The sequence below is a fragment of the Haliaeetus leucocephalus genome, unplaced genomic scaffold, assembly GCF_000737465.1.
Source record: "Haliaeetus leucocephalus isolate CR32 unplaced genomic scaffold, Haliaeetus_leucocephalus-4.0 Scaffold306, whole genome shotgun sequence".
Taxonomy (NCBI): domain Eukaryota; kingdom Metazoa; phylum Chordata; class Aves; order Accipitriformes; family Accipitridae; genus Haliaeetus; species Haliaeetus leucocephalus.
The window spans coordinates 3,897,859-3,919,057 of NW_010972742.1; the positions used below are offsets into that span (position 1 = coordinate 3,897,859).

At 55.6% G+C, this 21,199-nt stretch overlaps 1 protein-coding gene across 1 annotated transcript; it reads left to right on the forward strand.

Moving 5' to 3' along the window:
- Window positions 1–5,793: 5,793 nt before the first annotated feature.
- RALGDS (ral guanine nucleotide dissociation stimulator) lies at window positions 5,794–18,927 on the forward strand. The gene is made up of 18 exons (XM_010571106.1): window positions 5,794–6,069; window positions 12,059–12,169; window positions 12,727–12,920; window positions 13,333–13,407; window positions 13,578–13,771; window positions 14,171–14,292; window positions 14,451–14,666; window positions 14,799–14,902; window positions 15,266–15,350; window positions 16,048–16,125; window positions 16,225–16,311; window positions 16,673–16,705; window positions 16,940–17,061; window positions 17,249–17,344; window positions 17,511–17,731; window positions 18,006–18,301; window positions 18,431–18,545; window positions 18,752–18,927. The coding sequence occupies exons 1-18, from the start codon at window positions 5,794–5,796 to the stop codon at window positions 18,925–18,927; spliced, it is 2,601 nt and encodes an 866-aa protein (XP_010569408.1).
- The last annotated feature ends 2,272 nt before the right edge of the window (window positions 18,928–21,199 follow it).

Consider the following 21,199-nt stretch of genomic DNA (forward strand, 5'->3'; position numbering starts at 1 on the left):
GACAGGGGAGGAAAAAAAGTTGTTTTAACTTGCAAACAGAGCAGATTGAGGAGGAAACTCATCGGAGGCAACTTCATCTGGAATGCTGAGGCATTACTTTTAGAGCGGCTTTTCTTTCTGCTTACCACACTTTAACAAACAGCAGCTGAGCTGAGGGCCTGTGTGGAAACCTGCTTTTCAAAGGGCTCGCTACCCATCTTACCAGAACTTCTTTTCATGTGATGGAGCAAAACCACGCAACCTTTCCCTGCTCTTTGCAGTGGTTGGGTCACCATGGAGACTCGCAAGCTGAGAGCCTGCCCTCGGCTCCCCGCTCAGACGGCGTTTTCATTTCTGAAATGATGTGTTTGGTTTGGGTTTGCCTCTTAGAGTTGGAACTAACTTCAGGAAACCATTGTTTAGCCAAGCTGGGCAAAGTGAAGCGTGTTGCCCAAGACTGGCAGGGTGAAAACTCAGCTGTGGGAAGCGAACAAGGATGCTGAAGCGCCCACCTTCATGTGGTGGGGACTTTCGGGACCTCACCTTCCAGTTTAGGCCAAAACCCCAGGGATTTAGTTCAAAGACACTTCCCTAAAAGGCTCAGCCGGTGGCCTGCTGCGGGTGAGGTCTGGCTCCGTGCACTGGAGCAGCAGCAGAGCTGGTGAGCTGGAGGACGTGGCGGGGGGTGTGAACTGGGGCTGGTGGAGTCACCCCCATTCCTCCCATGCTGCGACCCCAACGATGGCTGCAGACTTTTCAGAGCAAGTCTAATGCTTGGTTTGGTTTATCAACTTAAAGCAGCCCAGCTTTTCTCCAAATGTTGCTATTTGTTTCCTTTGATTATATTTTTTTAATGGATATTTGGTCCCAGCTGCGGTTCTGCTGGTCAGGACCCCTTGGCCGGATCCCTGTGCTGAGCAATACAGCGGCAGTGCCTATTGCTGGTGACCAGCACTGTGATTACTGGGTTTCTAGACAATGTGGTTTACTAGATTCAGTCCCGGTTGCGACAGTGAGAACTGGCATTAAGACAGGCCCGGCTGGTCCCTCCCTCGCAGCGTGCTGGGGGTGACTCAGAGCGTAGCTATGGCTTACGCCAGTGTCATAACAAACACTTATTCCCCGAGGTGCTTCTGGCGGGTGTTGGGGGGGTATACCACCAACTCCATCTCTCCCAGTCCTCATTCCTATGGATTTCAGCGTGTTCCTTAGCAAAACTCAGCTCTGGGAGGATGGGGCTGTTTGAGCCTTGACCTGTCTTAGTCCAGGCAACGTCAAAGGAAAGGAGCCGCGGAAGGAAGGTGGGCACCTCTGCCCTGTTTGCACTGATGCTGCCCCATGGTTGTTGTGCACATCAGCTTTTTGGGTATCCCAGGGTTTGTCCCCTCAAAATCATGTTAAATGGGAGGGCGAGCTGCAGGGATGCTCACCTGCAGCTGGTAATCCCAGGGAATGAACAGGGCAGGGTGGCAGGAACAGACGAGTCGGGGTGGGAGCGTGCCTGTACTGGCTCACCAAAGCGCTGTGGCCAGGAGGAACAGGCTTACTTGTGTGGTGTTTTACCTGCCATGAAAAAAACAGACGGAACGTGAGGGAACGCTTGCCTGCAAATGCCTGTGGTGACCCAGCACCAGGTTGAAATCCCGATGCCCGGTGTCCCCAAGCAGATGCAGGTGTGCTGCTGCAGATGCCGATACGCCTTCGTCATCAGCCATCGCTGGAAAAGGGCTGTGTCTTAAGCGGCGGGAGAAAACGTAGTCCCAAAAGTCTGTGCTGAATCAGGGTCTGTGGGAAAGTGGAGCAACGCAGCGTGAAGCTGCCTGCTCGCTCCCTGCCACCCCCCGGGTTTGGCTAACACCCGGTGACGGGTCGGTTGCCTGCAGGTCCCGCTCTGGCTGATGCTTGGACGTGGTCCACGGCAGGACCCGCACCTAGAAGGGCAGGGCTAAAGGTGCGGGGAGGGAACTCATCCCACCACCCCGGCTGCCCATGCCCTGCCTGGACACCTGCGTTCCTCGTACCGCAGCCGCTCTCCGCCCTTGGGATGCGCAGGATCCGGCACACCCAGCTCTCGGGGCAGGGCCCGGGTCCAAACCTCACTGCTTGGGCTCCTGGTGTGCATGTTCAGGCACTTGAAGACAGCTGGATTTTTTTTTTATATTTTTGTTTTTCGGTTGTTTTCTCCCCAAAGGTGCCAATTAAACTTAAGCTCTCAGTTGCTTCAGCTATGGAAATCAGACTCAGTTGACTGAGCATCCTGATTGCAGGCCATCCCAGGTGTCGGCTTGTTGACTCCTGCCCCTGTACCTGCTTATATAGCACCTACTGCCTCGTTGACACCTATTTAAGTAATGCTTCGGAGGTGAGATTTTCTTGATTACAAAGCAAAAGCGCTTGCTCTCCTCCCTTCCAGCTTCCCACAGGCGCCCCAGGGAGGGGAACAAGTAGAGGGGAGACTATCCAAGAGGAGGATCTCTCCCAGCCTGGCGCGAAGGGGATGGCTTGAGACCTGCAGCTGGGATGCGGTGGGACACGCTGGGGCTGCGGGTGTCAGGAGGAGGCTGGGACGAGAGGGACTCAGCCCGCACCTCTGTGCAGGGCGTCTCGGGATGCACGCCGGCAGCAAACGGAGGCATCCTACGTCATCCCGGCCGGGTGGGAGTCGGGCGCGAGGGGCACGGCCGGAGAACAAAGGCTCGTATTTATTCCTCCCATCCTTTCACGGGCAGCCCCTCGCTGCCTCCCCGCACTGGATTGTTCCTGCATTTTCTCTGCTTCAGCTGTTTACTGGGTCAGCCTGATGCAGACACGCACACAAAGAGCGAGCCATCCGGCGAGGCCATTCCTGTGCCACCGGCATCGCGAGCCCCTCTCCGGCCCCGGGGAGCACAGTGGTGGCATTGAACCGGGCTGGGAGAGCGCCTGAGCCTGCCCTGCTCCAGGGTCAGGGTGGGCCGGGGGCATCCGGAGCCCCCCAGGCATCCTCCTCTGCACAGGCTGGGGCGATGGGATTTTGGGGAGGGGGGGCCCGAGAGGTCTGGGCTCGTTGGCTTTGCCCGTGCTTCAATCACACCAGCTTTAAGGGAGGGAAGGTAGGTTGACGTAAGGTAGTGTAAACACATGGGTGGACGCATTTCTTTCACGAGGGTTTATTTTGGTTCAGCTTATCTAAGTTAAGGATGTGTCTGAGCTAAATTGAAATTAACCTTGTTCAAACTGAAACAAAGAGTGACGGCACAGTTACTGTAAGCCAGACTGCAGCCAGATAGGGCCGTGGCTTTTGGACAGCCTCCAATTTGTCCACCCCAATCTATGCACCTTCAAAATCACTGAAAGCTAGGACTCTCTGCTTTCTTTTTCCCCCTCTGCAAGTTACAGCAGGTGGGTTGCTGCATAGGCAGCCATTTACAGCTTATCCAGGCTGCTCGGGAATGGCGCGTGGCGAAACTCCCCAGGAATATTGGCATGGGGCCGGTGGGATGGTTCAGTGTGGCACGAGCTGCTGAAAGCCGCCTCCTGGGTCTGGGCTGATGTTTTACGCCTGGCAGTTGCTGGAGCCGTCGTCATCGCGTTGCCCTTTCTGCGTCTCCCACATGCCTTGCTCGTGCCGCAGGTATGTGCCCAGGTGTGAGCTTCGTTCCTGCGGGTCAGGTACATGCTGGGGATCGGGTGGGGGGTGACAAAAGCAGCTGGTTTTAGAGCCACTGATGTTTCATTAACATTAATTTTTTGGCTGTCCAGACTGGCATGTGGCCTACGAGCTGAGAGCAGGAGAATATTTATTCAAGGCTTTGTGTCTCTGAGAATATAAAAAGACTTGACTTTTGGGATAGATGAACTCACTAGCTTGCAGATGCTGATACACACAAGGGACAAGCATTGCCCTGGAGTTGCAACAACGAACAAGTCTGTGTGTTCTGGTTAACATGTGTTAAGACATAAGTGACATTTCAGGAGGGACCATACCAATCGGTTTCAAGGTATATCAGCTCCGAATGCCAACCTAATCACCATCCCTTTCCAAATGCATATGGCAGTTCTTGCTGCCACAGAAGTAACACACTTGGTGCAAAAGGGCCCTGTTTCAGCCATGGAATCAGCAGAGTCACATTAGGTCAGGCAGGCTTGAACTGTAACCTCTTTGGGACAGACACCCGTTTTTCTTCGCATTTGAACAAGGCACTATAGAGCTGTCATGTTGCATGTGACTTACAGGTGCTACTGTAAACACACAAAACATAATCAATTTTTGAACTGTTACGTTTTTTGCTGATTTCTCTGTTCCATCTTGGTGAAATACAGACTTTTGTTCTGAGTTGAAATGACTTAGTATGAGACACTCAATCTTTATTTACCCTTACAGAGCAATATGTATTAATTTTTTATACACCAGTTTTCACCAGTCATGTCGTTCTGGTTTCGCTTCCAGTAATTGCCTTCCGGGCTCTGGCAAGTTTGTAGCGGAGCAATTGCTCTGTAAGCGAAGGCCAGCTGCGTCCCTTGTATGCAAGCCTGAGTCTGTGTAGGCGTTGGTGCTGAGCCTGGATGCTGCCGCAACACACGCCGAAGTGATCACGAACACAAAGCTAAGGACTGTGGAGCAAGAGCTAGAACTGCTGTGTCGGCGGGATCTTTTTTCCATCAACTTAGAGAGGAAGCAAAACCTGCTGCACTCAGTTTTCTTCTAACCTTCAGCAGCCTGCGAAGGGAGCCCATCCCAGCGCGTCCGCTGGTAGGAAACGGGAGGGAAGTCCTGCTTTGGTAGGGTTTTCACGTAGGGTGCAAATGTCTAGGTAGAGGTGCTGGTGGTCTTCTGTACTCCCGGGCGTAAGAAACCCAGGGTTTGGAGTTAAGCAGGCATCTCTGGCACCTCTGGCACTGCCAGTTGCAGATGGAGTTTGCTTTTCCCTGGGAAGTCCTCCTAGCAAGGCTGATCCCCCAGCACCTGCATCAGGGGGACTGATCCCGCCCCTTGGAGACCTGGGAGGCATGGAGTAGACACGGAGCATCTTTGCAGATCTTTGACTCTTGGTTTCCAGACCATAAAAAGAGCGAAAAAGTCTCTATGTGTGGGAAGGCTCTTACTTTTCTTTAAAAGCAAAACAAAAGCAAATGGGGGAGGAATCTTGTGTATCTGCTCTGTCTCGTTCCTGGACCCGAGCGCTGAGCTCCTAATCCTCGCTCCAGCCACTGACTCACTGCATGCGAGTCACAAGATGCCTTTGTAACAGATCCACCAGCCGCTGCTTTCTCATCTTCCTAAACCGTGAGGGTGGAGAAGGCTGCCTTTGAATATTGTCTCTAACCCCTCTGGGTTACGGACATAGGATCAGACCTGCCGTCAGTCTTGGGCAGCCCCAGACCCCGAAGGAGGAGGTCTGAAATCCCCACAAGAGGCAGATATGGGGTGATGTGCCCCCTCCCTCTGCCCCGTCCTGCTCCCTAGGAGTGCATGGCGCTGGGGGATGCACGGCCCTGGGACTGTTCCCTGTGGGCACTGGGTGCAGCTTTCCATGCTGAAACACCTGAAGCAGAGCGAAAACAGAGCTAAGAGTGTCAGGAAAGCCCGGCTGCAGAGCCCAGCAGCTGATGGGGCGAGAACAGGCTCTCAGCTGTCGCTGCTGTCTTGGTGTCCTGGCAAAAACACCCCCTTTTCATAGCGGGTTTAAGTTTAGCTTCTGGCCCTTTTTCTGTTCTTTTCCTGTTTCCCCCTTTGTCGTTATGTTTTAATGGGTTGTTGGAACCGGTCCTGGTTTGAGGCAGCTCTGAGCCGGCAGGAAGGAAGGCGGAGAGTGTTGAAAACCCAAAGGAATCATGTCCATCTGCCTAACATCTCTGTGCGGGGAGCAGTGCCCAGGGCAGGGGCTGGGTGCACCCGAGCTGTGGCGGGGGACTCAAGCTCCATCGGTGGCAACGGGAACACGGCTCGGGGAGAAAGGAGGCACTGGGACATCAACTTGCCCGAGGCTGGCGTTGGTCGGAGAGAACCATTGTACCCCAGTGCCAACCACGGTCATCGCTGGGATTGTGTTTGGGAGCAAGAGTGCTCCGGCCCTCGATGGGGCTGCTCATCCAAAGCACATGCCGTGGGTAGGCAGGCACCAGCATGGGGCACCTTTCGTTTCCCCGAACACAGGGGATATTCGGCAGCTTCCTCGCCAGCTTTGGGTAGTCTGTGTAGCCTTCCTGAGTGCGGCCAGGGGAAGGAAACTGCCGATGAGTGTGAGGAGCAGACAGGACAATCCTGACCGGCGGAGCTGTGGGGGAACATCCACCGCAGGGCTTTTTGCCTGGAAGTCCCCATGAGGAAGGGTGTTGTGCTGTGTGCGCTTATTTTGGATGTGTAGGACAGCCGGTACTTCTGCTTTTGCGGTCTTTTTCTTTGGTTCACGGAACTGCAGTTGTTTTCCTTTCACTAGTTGGGGGTGGCTTTTTTCCTATTTCCTTTTACCTAATGTCATATGCTTCGGTTTGCATCAGAGGCCCCAGAGTTGCTGCTGTTCATTGCATGAGTTTGGGATTTGCTCCTGAGAGTGAAACGAAAATTAACTCGGGGCTTGTGTCGACCGTGGAGGACGCGGTCCTCGGTGGAGCCAGTTTCTTTCGTTTCTGGAAAGGCCCGTTTCCCGTTGCTGGTGGGAAGAGATTATTCTGAGAAGGGACTGGGGATTGTAAAGACCAAATCCCCACTTTCTGTTTCTGGCTTTACCGTCTTTCATCAAGTCCTTTCGAACTTGTGCAAACACGGAGTTTCAATGAGAAACTCCTGGTGATGCCTCTGAGGCTCAGGTCTGCCTTTTCTTGTCTCGTTAGCCAGTAAGACTGTTAATTCCCAACAGGCGCAGGTTCCCGGCTTCCCATGGGCAGAGTTAGTGTCTGCTTCTCCCTTGTGGGTGGTAGCAGGGGCCCTTTGAAATCACGGTGCAAAGATACTGTCGGTGCTGTGTTATACCTGTCTGTATAACAGACAGGCATTTTGTGTAGCCCAGCTGAAAGGGAACAGAGTAATACAAACGTCTTGATCTTTAAACCAGCTGTTGTCCACGGAGCATCAGTAAAAGCACTTTAAGCAGTTTTGCCTCTTCCACGTGTGCTGAAATTAATACCTTTTTCCAATAACAGTTCATTATTTTGTGTCTTTGGAGGCCAACGCGCTAACCCAGGACACGTGGGACCAGAGCTCTTAAGACCTGGTAATTGTTGGCTAATTGTCTGTGTGTAACGTGCAGGGATGCTGTCATGCTCACACTTAATCCTGTACTTTGCTCCTGTCTTACTAAAACCACCTTTGTGACTGATCTCAAACACTTTCCAAAATGCAGAGCCCTAGCCAATATTTTGCTTTGCTGTTTGGCTTTTGCATTTTCCCCTCCCTTGAGCTGGCGGGAAGAGATGAAGACAGATTCCCCGCTGCTCTCTGCCTGGCTCCTGCGAGGGTCCCTCACACCACAGCCCTTCCTCCAGGCTCGTGAACCTTGGCTGTGTCTTAGAGCTCATTATTAAACCTCCATGTGAAGACGTGGGGTTCGACACCACGCCGTGTACTAGAACATTCACCAGAGAGCAGAAGAGTTTATTGCACGGAGCAGGAATTCCTCCCCGGTGTAGTCACCAATGCTTTGAACTATCGGTGGGGAGCTTGTTGCTCACGCAGCCCGGGGCTATCCGCAGTTGGAAGCGGCAGCCTCTAAAACCAGGCAAGCCATCTGGTGCAGACCTCCAGTTTCATATTTCAGGGGATGAACTCCTGCAGAGTTCACTTACGGCTGCTTTTGCAAAAGCCTCCAACTCTGCAGAATTGGGCGTCTGATACCCCTAAGTTAAACATGTGGTTTTCCCTTGTGCTCCTCCATCAAGAGGCCTTTTTCCTGCTGTATGGAGAGGAGCAGGATTGCACACTGAGCTGGAGAAATCGTGGTCAAATGTTCGTTTTCTGTGTCGTCTTTTTTTTTTTTTTTGATGCCCATCTTGAAATGCATTGGATCTCACTTTCTGGGGTGCTGAGTCCCTTCTGTATGAGTTTTGTGGAAAGTGTAAATGCCGTAACCATCAACGTGCTCAGAGTTAGTGCTTTTACAGGAAGCTTTGCTTAATCTTCTTGCAGCCATTTAAAGTGATGTCTGGGCCGGTTGGACGCATCTCTTCTACCAACATGATGCAGTAAGCGGAAGGGACTGTTATCCTGTATCTCTACCATGGTGTGGTGCTCAGTTATTCGGGTTGAAGCACCGATGAAGGAGGGTTTGCACATGGGTGCTGGGCTGTGGTTGTGCTGGCTGAGGCCTGACTCACATTCCCTTCTGCTATGAGGGGCAGAAACTCCAGCAGATTTGTAGGGCAGGCAATGGGGAGCAATGGCTGTTGCAGTAATATTTACCAGCACTTGTCTGTCAGAGCTCTTTAGGGACCATTTTGAAGACATTCATCTTTGGTTGACTTGATGGAAATCCTGGTGTGAGTACCAGACTTAAGATAGCAGCATTCTTGAGGGCCAGCACGTACATAAGCCACAGGTCAAGGTTTCGTGTCTCTCCCAGCCCTGCTCCCACCCCACATCTCCTCATCTGCAAAGGGAGAAACGTGGATTTGGTGCAGGAGTTGGAGTGGGACTTCACTGGCTCCATCCTGCTGCTGCTTTTTGCTTCGTTGGTTTTTAACCAACACGTGCAGAATGCACAATCAGCATCTTGGAGAAGCAGTGGTAGGAAAGAGGAAGCTCACGCAGAATATAAATAGCCAAATTTTAAAATGTACTAGTGTAGCAGCTCGCCCGGCTCTTGGCATGAGCCTGGCTGAGGACCGCTGGGAAGCTGCGTACTTCGTGTGTGGTTTGCAAAGGGGGAACTTTGGGGGATATCGCATAAGTCAGCAAGACAAAAAATGAATGAATCTGACAGCCTTGGATATGGGAAGGAAATGAAATTTGCTTCTACACACATCAAAATTGGGTGTATCCTCTGCACATGACATGAAATGCGTAGTGAAAACCCCTGCACAGTTACGGCAATACTTTCCACTGTAGTTGCACAGCAGCTGCTAATGATTCATGGACTGATCCTGGGACATTTTGTCCTCCCATATGATTTGACTTCTTTATTAATTTAATTGCATCTCAGCAAGCATCTCAGCAAGCATCTGATTTTACTTGGTATTTGTGTCTGGGGTTTACAACTGCCCAGCCAAATCTGTTTTCTGAGTTATACTGTACAGGGGTCTGGTCCTGCTGGACCCAGAGCTTTCCTCCAGCCCAAAGTCAGCATAACTGGAAGATACGCAGGGTAGGGCTGATCTACAGGGTGGGGTGCAGAAAGGTGATAAAGGGGTGATAAAGGCTGGGAGAGAGCCTGGGAGAGCTGATGCGAAGCACTGTTGGAGGTGATCCCCCTTGTCTATCACTGCCCCTTGGGCAGCGGGCTTGCGCGCTCAAGAGGCATCCACTGCTGTCACTTCTGGGGGACGGCACATAGCTGTGGGCACCAGGGTCTGATGGTCTGTGTGGACAAACTGGGAAGAGTTCCCACAGATTTCTTTCTTTTTGTTGGAAACAGCATCTATAGGAGGAAGAAAAACAACTTGGCTGACTTGGGCTCAAGTTAGGTACCATCTAGAGGCTGATCTAGAGCGGATGCAAGGCTTCAGCGGTGCCGGCAGCTCTCTCCTGAGGTCGGGGGGGCTCACCTGGTGTAGGAGCACATCATTCCTGTGAGCTTTTGGTGGATAGAGGGAGAGGTGATGGGGGAGAAGCCCAGCTTTCTTGGCTGCCAGTGCCTTTAGCTACGTACCAGCTCAGCTTCCCCTCACTCACGTGTTTAAATGGTTTCGTCTTCCCCAAACCGGGGCCAATGTCACGGTGGCTGCTGGGGCTCCCAGCGCGGACGTGACGTGGGGCTGCAGAGGAGCGGGGGGTCAGGGTGGGCTCAGGGGCTTGTTTGTGCCCCCATCGGTGTTTGGGCTGTGTGGTGCCAACCGTCGGGGCTCAGGGCTGCCAGCCCGCCTGTGCCTGGGCCAGCTAAGCTGGGGAGAAGCTGGGCTCAGATCTGCACTACCCCCAGCAGCCAGCATCGTCAGCCCAGGAGATTTATTGAGGCAAGGAGGGAGATGTATTTTCATGTCACGCTGTCTAGGAAGGCGCGGGGCACGCTGTGCTGGTGGGTGCCTTTTCCATTCTTGAAATTCAGACCTTTTTATACTTGAACATAAATTTATGCCATAATTTATCCCAGAGCATAGAACAAGAGGGGGACTGATGCAGATGTCCAGAAGGACGTCTGTCTGTCTGCTGCCTTGTGCGAGTGCTGTCAGGGTTGGTCTGGAAGCCAGTGAATCCCCGGAAAGCCTTCTGATGTTCACAGCACAGCCAAAGTTAGGAGCCTCACAACCCCTCGAGCTTCAGCAAACCAAACCTCTGCATACTCTGGCATGAATTGAGAAGAGCAGGTTCAGCAGAAAGTGAGGAAGAAGTCGAGTAAACCTGCCCAGGGGGATTCGCTGTCCTCATTCATTACAGCCATGAACAAGAGGCTTTTTAAAGCTTTCCCCTTACTCTTTGAGCTTGCTGTGGTTCCCTGCCTCGATTCCTTGCTAATAACAAGCACTTGACTTGAGCTGGGTGTGATAACAGCGCGGTGACCGCTGCTGTGATGGTGATGATAAAGGATGGTGGTTAAAGAGCACGTTAGGTGCACATTTGATAGCTCACGGTCATGTTTGGCACTTTCTGCTCAGTGTCTCTTGAGATGTGCAGCGTTGTCTGAAGCTGGGGCCCTGGGGTATGGCTGTTCCCACATTCACGAGGAGCTGTTTGGGAGGAGGATTTTTTTTGCAGGGAGCAGCATCGCTCCTGGGGCTCCGTCCTGGGGCCCCATCCTGGGTTGCCCCACAGCAGCTTCTTCTGCGGTGAGCCCTGCGTTGTTGCTGTCGCTCGGGGTTTTTTGTGCTCCTGAGAGGCAGATTGCAGGGAAAGCCACGGGCTGGCTCTGGCCCCTGGCTGGTCAGTGTGATATTCAGGGGGGACTTGTCCCCGAGCCCCTGCGCCCCAGCACGAGGTCACCTCCCCCTGCTAACCAGCTTATTGCTTCTGGGCATTTTCCCCATCTGCTGAGCAGTGGGTTTTGCCGCATGTTACACCATGTCCCGCCATTTGGCGTGGAGGATGGAGGGAGGGGGAGATCCCTGCGGTGTTTAAAAGGATCTGGATAAATCCTCTTAGGAGAGGCACTGACTCAGCAGAGCGTGGTGAGAGAGGAGGAGGAGGAGGAGGAGAAGGGAGCCAAATTGTCCTTGTGGGACTGGAGCTTCCACCACGTCCCACGCTGGCATGTGGGGCTGGGGGAGGCATGTACCTGGGGACCTGCCCCAAGAAGCATCCCCTCTTTCCTCACCAAATTTTAGGTGGTCTCCATCCCCCCAGAGCAGAAATGTGAGCCTTGTAGCTGGGTCGGGCTGTGGCCCAGGGGTGCAGGGACCTCTCCTAGCTATGCCCGAGCCCACCGCAGTGCTGCTTCCTGGGGTTCCCCCCCAGCTTTGAGCTCCCCCCTTGGATTTCTGCCTTGTGTGCGTGGTCAGTGCTGCTGAAGCTTGCAGGCATCTTGGTTTCACAGTTATTATTTAATGCCAAAGGTACGCCAAGGTGCTCAGTTCCTGCAGGGGCAGATTACCAAGATTACAGTCAGACCAGGCGGCAATGTCAGTTTACGGCAAAGGCTTGGGGAGGGAGAAGCAGCCGGGGTTGGGTACAAGGGTGTGCTGCCATCCATCCCCCTCGCTGCCCGGCACCTGGCGCTGGCACAGCCTGGGTGTGCAGAAGGGCTGAGAGGCAGAGCCAGGGGACACGGAGCAGACCGAGAGCAGCTTCCCAAAGTCCTGGCTCTGCCTGTGTGCAGGCTCAGGTGGGCCTAGGGTTAAGCTGGCCAGAAAGACTGGCGTCGCCTGGTTTGCATTTCTGAGCAGGCAAGGGAGACTCTCGCTGCCTGCCGGCTGTTGCCTTTGGCTTGCCAGGATGCCTCGTACAAGCCCACAAGAGCATCTCTGCCACGCTTTACTCTCCTTATCTCACGGTGTATCTTGTCTTCCCATGCAGAGCTCCACACAGGAGATTGGAGAAGAGCTGGAGGATGGTGTGATCTACAGCATATCGCTCCGGAAAGTGCAGCTCCATCACACGGCCAACAAAGGGCAGCGATGGCTGGGGGTAAGCTGGGGGCTCCACCAGCTTCCTGCCACAACGTATTTTCAGATGTTTCCTTTGCCAGAGACACGGTGACCCGATGTCAGGGCTTGGCTGGGTCGATACCAGCCCATGTCTTGCCCTCTTCTTGCTCCCCCATACACTCCTGTCCTGGGGGGTCCTCCCAAGCTTTATCTGGGAATCATGTATTTACTGGGAAGCTGGGGCATGGGAGAACCTGCTGGCTGCTGCCCCGTGGGAAGGGGCATGGGGAAAACAATCTGAAGCCCTGTTTTGCAAAATAGGGCAACTCTGATTTGCATCTAGATTTTGGCAACCTTGAGGCCTTTCCTGGGATTTCCCAAATGCTCAAGGCTCCTCAGCTGGGTTGCTGGTATTTGGTGTCTGAGGACACCCGGCTTCCCTTTCCCCAGGCCTGTCACGAGAGCCCCAGGCACTGCAGGGGGTCCATGGTCCCAGCCTAGACCCGAACAGTGGCTTGTGAAGCTGGTTGGGACCACATTGCACTTGAACATCTCTGTCTTCACTCGACCCACTGACTTTTCCTCCTGTCCTGGCAGTTTGAGAATGAGTCGGCCTTAAACCTCTATGAGACGTGTAAGGTGCGGACGATAAAAGCTGGGACCTTGGAGAAGCTGGTGGAATACCTGGTCTCAGCCTTCAAGGGCAATGACTCCACCTACGTCACCATCTTCCTGTGCACTTACCGGGCCTTCGCCACCACCAAGCAAGTGCTGGACCTGCTGCTTAACAGGTGAGGCAGCCCTGAGCCCCGAATTTCAGCTGGGGGTGGCCGGTGTCTGAGCCCACTCGGCCGGGAGAGCCCCAGCGTCTTCTGCTGCCGTGCCTTGGAGGGCTGATGGGCTTCTCCCAGATCCATCAGCATGAAGGTTTTGGGGAAGGGCGAGGAGGACGCAACTTCCCAGAGAGCTGGAGCCCTTCTAGCTGGTACCCTGCTGCGAAGTGGCCAGTGCTGGCTGCTTCCCTCTTCCCGTAACGCAGAGTTCCCTCTGCACCTCTGTGGCAGAGTTGAGGGAGCAGGACAGTGTGTGGGAGGTTCATCCCAACCTCCTGGCAGAGCTGGGGGTGATGTGGAGGGACAAGAGGCAGCACTGAGAGGTGGCTGAGTCCAGGATGCTCACTGCCTCCTTGCTGTGCCCCACCAGGTATGGCAAACTCCACGTGCAGGCGAATGGGGACCACGCCAGGCACGCTGTGGACGAGAGGATGGAGCTGAAGAAGTAAGTCTGACCGCGCTGTGGGTGAACAAGAGAAGGGTGTCTCTGGTTGGTAGATTTTCAGTTCTCATCCCACGCTGTTCCTGGTACCTGGGGTGTGTTGGGGTGCAGACGGGTTTCTCATGGCACCCGATTCTCACACAGGGTTGCCTGTGTTCCTCCTCTCCCTGCAGCACCATCTCCTCCATCCTGGGCGCCTGGCTGGACCAGTACTCAGAGGATTTCCGCAAGCCCCCAGACTTCACCTGCCTCAAGCAGCTCATCTCCTACGTGCACCACAACATCCCCGGCTCAGACCTGGAGCGCCGAGCCCGCATCCTGCTGGCCCAGTTCCAGCAGCAAGAGCAGAGCGAGTCCAAAGCAGAAGGTGGGGTCCTTTCCCCACTGGCAGGGGGTTGTTTGGGGCTCCAGGTGGCGAGAGTGCTACTGGTTGGCATTGAGGGTCTCCAGAACCTTGGGTCTTGCCATGTGGCTGAACCCCCATAAGCCCTGTCTGCATTTACATGGAGGTACACTGGGAAGCTAATCCAACTGAACCAGAAGTGGGATTTCTAAGTGGGCAGCTAATCTGCCTTTAATCCTCTGCAGACACTTGTGTCCAGGTTGAAAATGACTGTCCTTTTATCTGAGCCTCGTTTTTCGAGGTGTGAAGCCAGATGGGACTTAAGAGCCCAGGAGGTGGGATGTGGGTGCCTGCGGAGGGCTGGTGTGGGTCGGCATGGGCCCTGGCTCACAGCAGTGCTCAGCTTCATGCTGTCTCTTACAGCTGTGGACCATGGCGGCTGCACCTTCCAGCTGGTGGAGGAGAATGGGGTTGGGGACGGGAAGCCAGATTTCCTCTCCTTCTCCCCCGAGATGGTGGCAGAACAGTTCACGCTGATGGATGCTGTGAGTATTCATTCAACAGCCAGGTCAATGGTGCTTTGCCTGCCTGCTACCTGCTGCTCTGGGCACAGGCCTGTCTCTTCCCATCCATCTTTTCCTCCTGGCCTGTTCCCTTCTCAGGGACCCCAAAGAGACCCGTGTCCATCCCTTTTATCTTCCAGGAGCTCTTTAAGAAAGTGGTGCCTTACCACTGCCTGGGCTGCATCTGGTCCCAGCGAGACAAGAAGGGCAAAGAGCACCTGGCGCCCACCATCCGTGCCACGGTCCTGCAGTTCAATAGCGTGGCCAACTGTGTCATCGCCACGTGTCTCGGAGACCGGTCCCTGAAGCCGCAGCAGAGGGCTAAAGTGGTGGAGCGGTGGATCGAAGTGGCTCGGGTAGGACAGCCTGCCATCCTGCTCACCTCCTGCCTCGGCCCGGGATTGAGGTTCTGCGGTGGGTGAATCCCAGCAGATTCCTGGGCTTTCTTTAACGCTGAATCCCCTTGTCATCTCCTTGTCTGCCCCCAGGAGTGCCGCATCCTGAAGAACTTCTCCTCCCTCCGAGCCATCCTCTCGGCTCTGCAGTGCAATGCTGTTCACCGGCTGAAGAAGACCTGGGACGAGGTTCTACGGTAAGCAGTGTCTTCTGGGCTCCTGCAGCTGCAGGGAGGTTTCAGGGGGGAGCTTGTGCTGTTGCCGTGGCCCTTGAATGTGTAGGTGGGATTTTCTCAGCTCCAGCATTGCCTCTTGGAATGTGCCCAAAACCCAGGGACTAGCATAAGGTATCAGGGACCTAAGGAGGGTGAGGACATAAAAGCACCATCACCTCCTCCTCCTTTCCACGCAAAACACCCTGGAATAGCCCCCAAACAGCAAAGCCCTGCTAGAGCTGTGAGCATTGCAGGGGTCATTTGGGTCAGCAGAAAAGAGCCCAAGGAGGAGACCCCAGGGCGGCACCATTGCTGACTTTCCCCCCTGTGTTTCTCCCTGAGCAGGGAGAGCTTCCGCACTTTCCACGAGCTCTCAGAGATCTTCTCCGATGAGAACAACCACTCGCTGAGCCGGGAACTTCTCATTAAGGTATGGGGAAGTGGCACCCTGTTTCTGGCAGGGAGCTCGGGCTGATGCTGGCAGAAGTTTCCACAGTGTTCCAGCCACCAGGCTAAAGCCCTGGCAGTGGTGCCAGGGTTGCAGGCGTGGGTGCAGGCAGGGTGTGCTGAGTCTGGGGAGCGGGCAGGGGTTTTGGACCAGGCTGGGCTTTCTGCTTCTCCACCCAGAAGTCATCATTGCCTGAAGCTTGCAAAGCAATTCAGCAAGCAGAGATAAGCAGTGGGATAGGATCCAGTGCACCAGGTGACGGCTTCTCCCCAGAGGAAGCTGCATTTTAGCAGCCCGGTGCAAAGTGCTCTTGATTTCAGGTGGTAGGGTTTGTGAAAGGCTGCAGCAAAAATGTCCTTCCCTGTGGGGCCTCTCCGCAGCTTCCCAGCCTAGCTCTTCCAGTTCGGGGGCTGAGAGGACACAAAATGCAAAAGGGAACAAAACATCCCATTGAGGAGCTATTTATACAGAGCTGGAAATGGGAGCAGCAGTTCCTATTCACTAAGCCTTTCCTCCCTGTGAGCCACAAAAAAGCTCAGCTTTGATTTCCTCCTCTTCCCCTCATCCCTCTTTCCCTCTACAAGGAAAGTTGTACCAATAAAAGCAGGGCTGAATTTTAGCTTGTCTATTAGTGCAGTTTCCCAGCCAGGCTGATCCTCACCTCTCTCCCCCCATCCAGGAGGGCACATCCAAATTTGCCACCTTGGAGATCAACCCAAAGAGGGCTCAGAAGCGGCAGCAGCAGCAGCGAGAGATGGTGAGTCTGGCACAGCCACCCCCGTGCCCCCTCCCCGGCGGCTGCCCGGGTTGGTCCCCGTTCTTTGCTGACCCTGGTTGTCCCTCGCTGTCCCCACAGGGTGTGATGCAGGGCACCATTCCCTACCTTGGCACCTTCCTCACGGACCTGGTGATGCTCGACACCGCCATGAAGGATTTCCTGGACGTATGTACCTCCATCTCGATCCTCTGCTTCTTCTCTTTCCTCAGCACAACCACCCCAGAGCCTGGGCTGATAAATGGAGGGTGGGTCCCCCATGCGTCCTATGCCGGACACTGCACCCTGTGCATCCTATATTGGACACTGTACCCTGCGCATCCTATATTGGACACTGTACCCTGCGCATCCTATATCTGACACTGCACCCTGTGCATCCACCTCTGTCAGCCCATGGAAATGGGCTGCTCTCACGCTGCCCCTTGGCAGGGATGCGCACAAGGCAGTGGCAGTGAGCCTGGGACAAGGAGGGACGGGAATAATTTTTTTCTGCCTGCTCCACGCTGACATTCGGCTCCTTCTTTTCCAGGGCGGGCTGATCAACTTTGAGAAGAGAAGGAAGGTGAGAGCTTTGCCTTGGCAGCAGCACAGCAGGGTGGAAGGAGGCTGACTTGGTGCAAGCCCAGGCTGTGCCAGTCACTTTGGGGTTGATCCCTCTCCTTTTTTGCTGTCATGTTCTTCGTTTTGGGGGAAGGGGATTCTGGTCCTTCATGCCTCCGTGCATGCGGCTGGGCTGTTTGTGGAGGAGGCTGGGGCTGGCAAACAGGTCTGGTCTCACGGCTTCCATTTGCTGCAGGAGTTTGAAGTCATCGCCCAGATCAAGCTGCTTCAGTCGGCCTGCAACAACTACAGCTTCACGCAGGAGGACCAGTTCGTGGAATGGTTCCACAGCCTGGAGCGGCTCAGCGAGGCTGAGAGGTGAGCGTGGTCCAGGTCCGTGCTGCTGCCGGTGCATCAAGAGGTGCCACCGCTCGTCTCCTCCAGCTCCTGAGCAGCAGCTGCCCCGTGCTCCGCTCCCTGCTCTGCCTCCCTCGCCATGCCAGCACGGTGCTCGCCGCAGTCGTGGCGGCACAGAGAGCTCAAACCTTCATCTCTCCCCTCCCAGCTACGGGCTGTCGTGTGAGATCGAGCCGCTGTCAGAGTCGGCCAGCAACACATTGAAGGCGAAGAAAAACACGGGCATCATCAAGCGATGGAGCGAGTGAGTCTGCTGATCCCTGGTGGGATGCGGGGTGGAGGTGGGGACCAGCGCAGGGCAGCTCCGGCTGAGCATCGCAGAGGATCGGGCTGGGGTGGCCGCTGTCCTGGCCAGCCAAATCTACCCTCGCTCTGCTCCCTTCTCACCTGCCCCGCGTCTCTCCTGGCAGCCGGCAGCCACCGAGCACCGAGCCCTGCGCCAGCGGCAGCTCCCACTCGAAATCCTTCGACCAGCTCAAGTGCGGGCAGTACCTGTGCAGCGGGGACGCCACTGACTCGGTGAGCGTCACCTCCGCCGGCTCCAGCAGCTCCGACGTGGAGGAGATTAACATCAGCTTCATCCCCGAGTCCCCCGACTGCCAGGAGAAGAAGGTACGGGGCAGCTCGTGGGGTCCGGACCTCCGGAGGCAGGTGCGGCCGTCGTGCAGGGACTGCCTCACCTCTGCCTCGGTGCTGGGGCTGGGGGAAGCGGGTGGGGGTCCCGGGGGCTGTTTGCGACCCGCCGGGGCTAGGGAGGCCCCTGCCCTTTGCTGCTCCGGCAGCGTGGCAGGGCTCTCGCGCCTCCGGCGGCTGTAGTCGTGTCGGTCCCCCGTTGTCACAGGTCAGTGAGATCCCTCTGGCCTCCCTCCCCCAGCGCTGGTACACCCCGTCTGTGGCCGATGGAGAAGCTAAACCCACTGTGTCCTCCGCATCCCCTCTCCTCCCTGCCCTCCAGTTCTGGGAATCCACCTCCCTCTCCTCCCTGGACACGTCGGGCATCGGCTCAGGCTCCAGCAGTGCCTCGTCCTCTTCCGTCTCCTCCACGCCGGTGACGGCCTCCCGCACCCACAAGCGCTCGGTCTCCGGCATCTCCAGCTACTCTTCCCTCTCGTTGCCCCTCTACAACCAGCAGGTCGACGACTGCTGCATCATCCGCGTCAGCCTGGCTGTGGACAATGGCAACATGTACAAGAGCATCCTGGTTAGTACGGGGCACCCGCGGTGACGCGCCCCGCTTGGATGTGGGCACGGCCCGTTTTGGGAGGAGACGGTGGTGGGAGGCTTTGCGGCGTTTTGCAGCCCCTGGGTTAATAACGCTCTGCTCTCACAGGTGACGAGCCAGGATAAGACCCCAGTCGTTATTCGCAAAGCCATGGCCAAACACAACTTGGATGGGGACCGGCCTGAAGACTATGAGCTCGTTCAGATCATCTCAGAGGAGAGAGGTGTGTGCTGGGGTGTGGGGGGCTTTCCTGGGGGCTGCGTCCCCGGCCGGCCATGCAGCCCTGCAGCTTGGGCAGCACCAGGTCCGAGCTGGGCTTGGAGGCGATAGCAAGAGGGGTCCCAGCACTTGGGGACAACTCTTAGCCCCACTCTGGGCCCCTTTCAGGGAAAGGGTGCCCGACTGACCCCCATCCTTGGTCACTTCCAGAGCTGAAGATCCCCGACAACGCCAACGTCTTCTACGCCATGAACTCCGCCGCCAACTATGACTTTGTGCTCAAGAAGCGAGGCTTCTCCAAGGGAGTGAAGATCAAGCATGGCTCCAGCTCCACCCTGCCCAGGATGAAGCAGAAAGGCCTGAAGATTGCCAAAGGCATCTTCTAGCCTCAGCCCCACTGCCACCCATCACCGACGGGGCCTTGGGGGCAGGCTGCTCCGGGCTTGGCTGCGGTCGGTCCTTGTGCCACCCAGCACGGCGAGAGGAGCGACCCTCGCCCACGGGGGACGGCCGCGCATCTCCCTCCCGCACCGACAGCTGGGGTGCTTCGTCAGCCTCCGTCTCTCTCTGCACAAGCCCCCGTTTCAATCAGGTCTTTTTTTCTACACAGGAAGGCAGCGGGGGGGGGAATCTCTCTCTCTTTTTTTTTTTTTTTTTTTTTTTTAAACCTTCCACGGTGCGACACTAGTCCAGCCGCCGGCCAGCCCAGAGCTGGAGCTCGCCTCTGCCGTAGGTGCCTTGTGTCCGCGCAAGCCGGGGAGCGGTGACTCGCAGAGGCGCCGTTTGCAAGGAGCAGAGCACGAGCCATCACCCTGGGGCTGTAAAGCCTCCCACGTGGTGGGGTGCTCTCCTTCCCGGCTTTCCTGGCGTTGTTTTTACCTCCACGTCCTTCCTCCCCGGGATAACTGGCATCGCCACCGCTGCGCATCTCTGCCTGTCCTTCCCCCGGGAGAAGATGCGGATGCCCCAGGGTGGGAGGCGAGCTGGAAAGGATGCAGCCCCGCACCAGTTGGAGGAGGAGGAGGAGGAGGAGGAGGAGGAGGAGGGCTGTGTCCATGCCATGATGAGCAGGTGCCTCGTGCTCTCGACAACTGGAAGCCTGCGTGGTCTCGCTCCTCTCCCTGATCCAGCTCGTCCTCCAGCTGGACTTTTGACAGCCCGCGTTCAAACTTGCACCAAAGATCAAACGCCAGTGTCTCTTCTACCGTCGGGGGAAGCTTTGGGCCGTGCCCCCAGCGCTGCCAGCCTAACGAGGAGGAGTAGAGCAAATTTCTGTCCCAATTTGTGTAAATAGAGACCTTGGGTCTGCGCAGGTGGGTGAGGAGCCGGAGAGCTCAGGATGGTCTGGGTGCCCCGGCTGCCACCACCTGACCCACAGAAAGTGCCACTCACCTTGGGCTTTAACCGGACTTTTTCAAACACTGACCATGGGAGAAGCAGCAATGAGACTTCTTTTGTATAAAACAAAAAAGTTTACTGATTTTTTTTTTTCTTCAATATTTATTGGTTGTAAATAGAAGAGACGAACTTGTACATTTTACTAATCCAGCCTCCCCCTGCCCTGCGGCCCAGTCCCTCTCCTCTCCCTACTCTAGTATTTAAGGCTGCTGGGAGGGATATTGGCAGCAGCAGCAGCGTCGCTCTGCCGTGCTCGTGGGGCGCAGACCCTGCCGGCCACCCCCTTGTTTCTCTACCACTAGTCGCTCGAGAGAGGCAGAGATGCTTGTTTTAATCATTGTAAGAAACACTAACCAAAGGGGGACCTTTTTTTGCTCCTGGCTCCATCTTTTTTTTTTTTTTAGCGCTTCCTTCCAGCACATCTCTCCTGTTTCCCGTCTGTCCATGCTGCTGGGTGGGTGCAGCGCCTTCCCCAGCTCCAGGAGAGGGGCCGGGGCTGGTGGCAGGAGCTGGGCTGCGGGCCCCTGGCATCAGGTTGGGAAGAGGCTGCTTGGGTGTGAGCGTGGCTGGCACTGAGCTCTCCCAGCCCCGCATCCCCTCGGGTGGCATCGCCCATCGCTGCACATGATGGGAGCCCCTGGCTCCCTGACGCAGGGGCAGCCTTCTGCCTCCCACCCTGCCTGAAGCCCAGCCCCTGCCCTTGGGCACCAGCACCCCAGGGTCTTCCCTCTCCTCTGTGCCTGCCAGCTCCTGCCCACCCTGGGGCCATGCTGGCCCCCACTGTCCCCCTCCCCTCCCACCGGTGTCCCCCAGCAGTCCAGCATCACTGGAGGGACTGGCTGTACCATATGTATTTTGTACCACTTCAATGAAGGAGCACACCGCCTGGTGTGACTTGTACACAGCAATGTAATTAGTCTTTGCAATAAAATACTGATGCTCAAATGGCTCTGCCCCAAGGCAGGGGTTGTCCTGTCCTCCTTCCCCAAAATGCTGGCACGTTACTGGAGAAAGAGGAGTGGACGTGACTGTGGAGGAGGCGGCACTTGTGCCTGTCCTTCGTACCTTATGTTAACTCTGCTAAGTTGAGCTTTGTTTTGCGTTTGAACTAAGATACAGGCTTGTTTGAGGGACCAGTGCCTGATTTTCGTGCGAGTTGTTGGGACTGCTGCATTTTTCAGTTGCATAAATGTGACGTCCAATTTACTGGTTTTACGCCTTTTGATATAAGCAATGGCTGTAAGAGCAAATGCAATGGTT

Excerpts from the sequence above, each read along its gene's own strand:
- RALGDS (XM_010571106.1), top strand. The coding sequence starts at position 5,794 with ATGTCCATCTGCCTAACATCTCTGTGCGGGGAGCAGTGCCCAGGGCAG. Across the intron at positions 13,408-13,577 it reads GAGAGGATGGAGCTGAAGAA|CACCATCTCCTCCATCCTGG; the intron begins GTAAGTCTGACC and ends CTCTCCCTGCAG. Across the intron at positions 14,293-14,450 it reads AGTTCACGCTGATGGATGCT|GAGCTCTTTAAGAAAGTGGT; the intron begins GTGAGTATTCAT and ends TTTATCTTCCAG.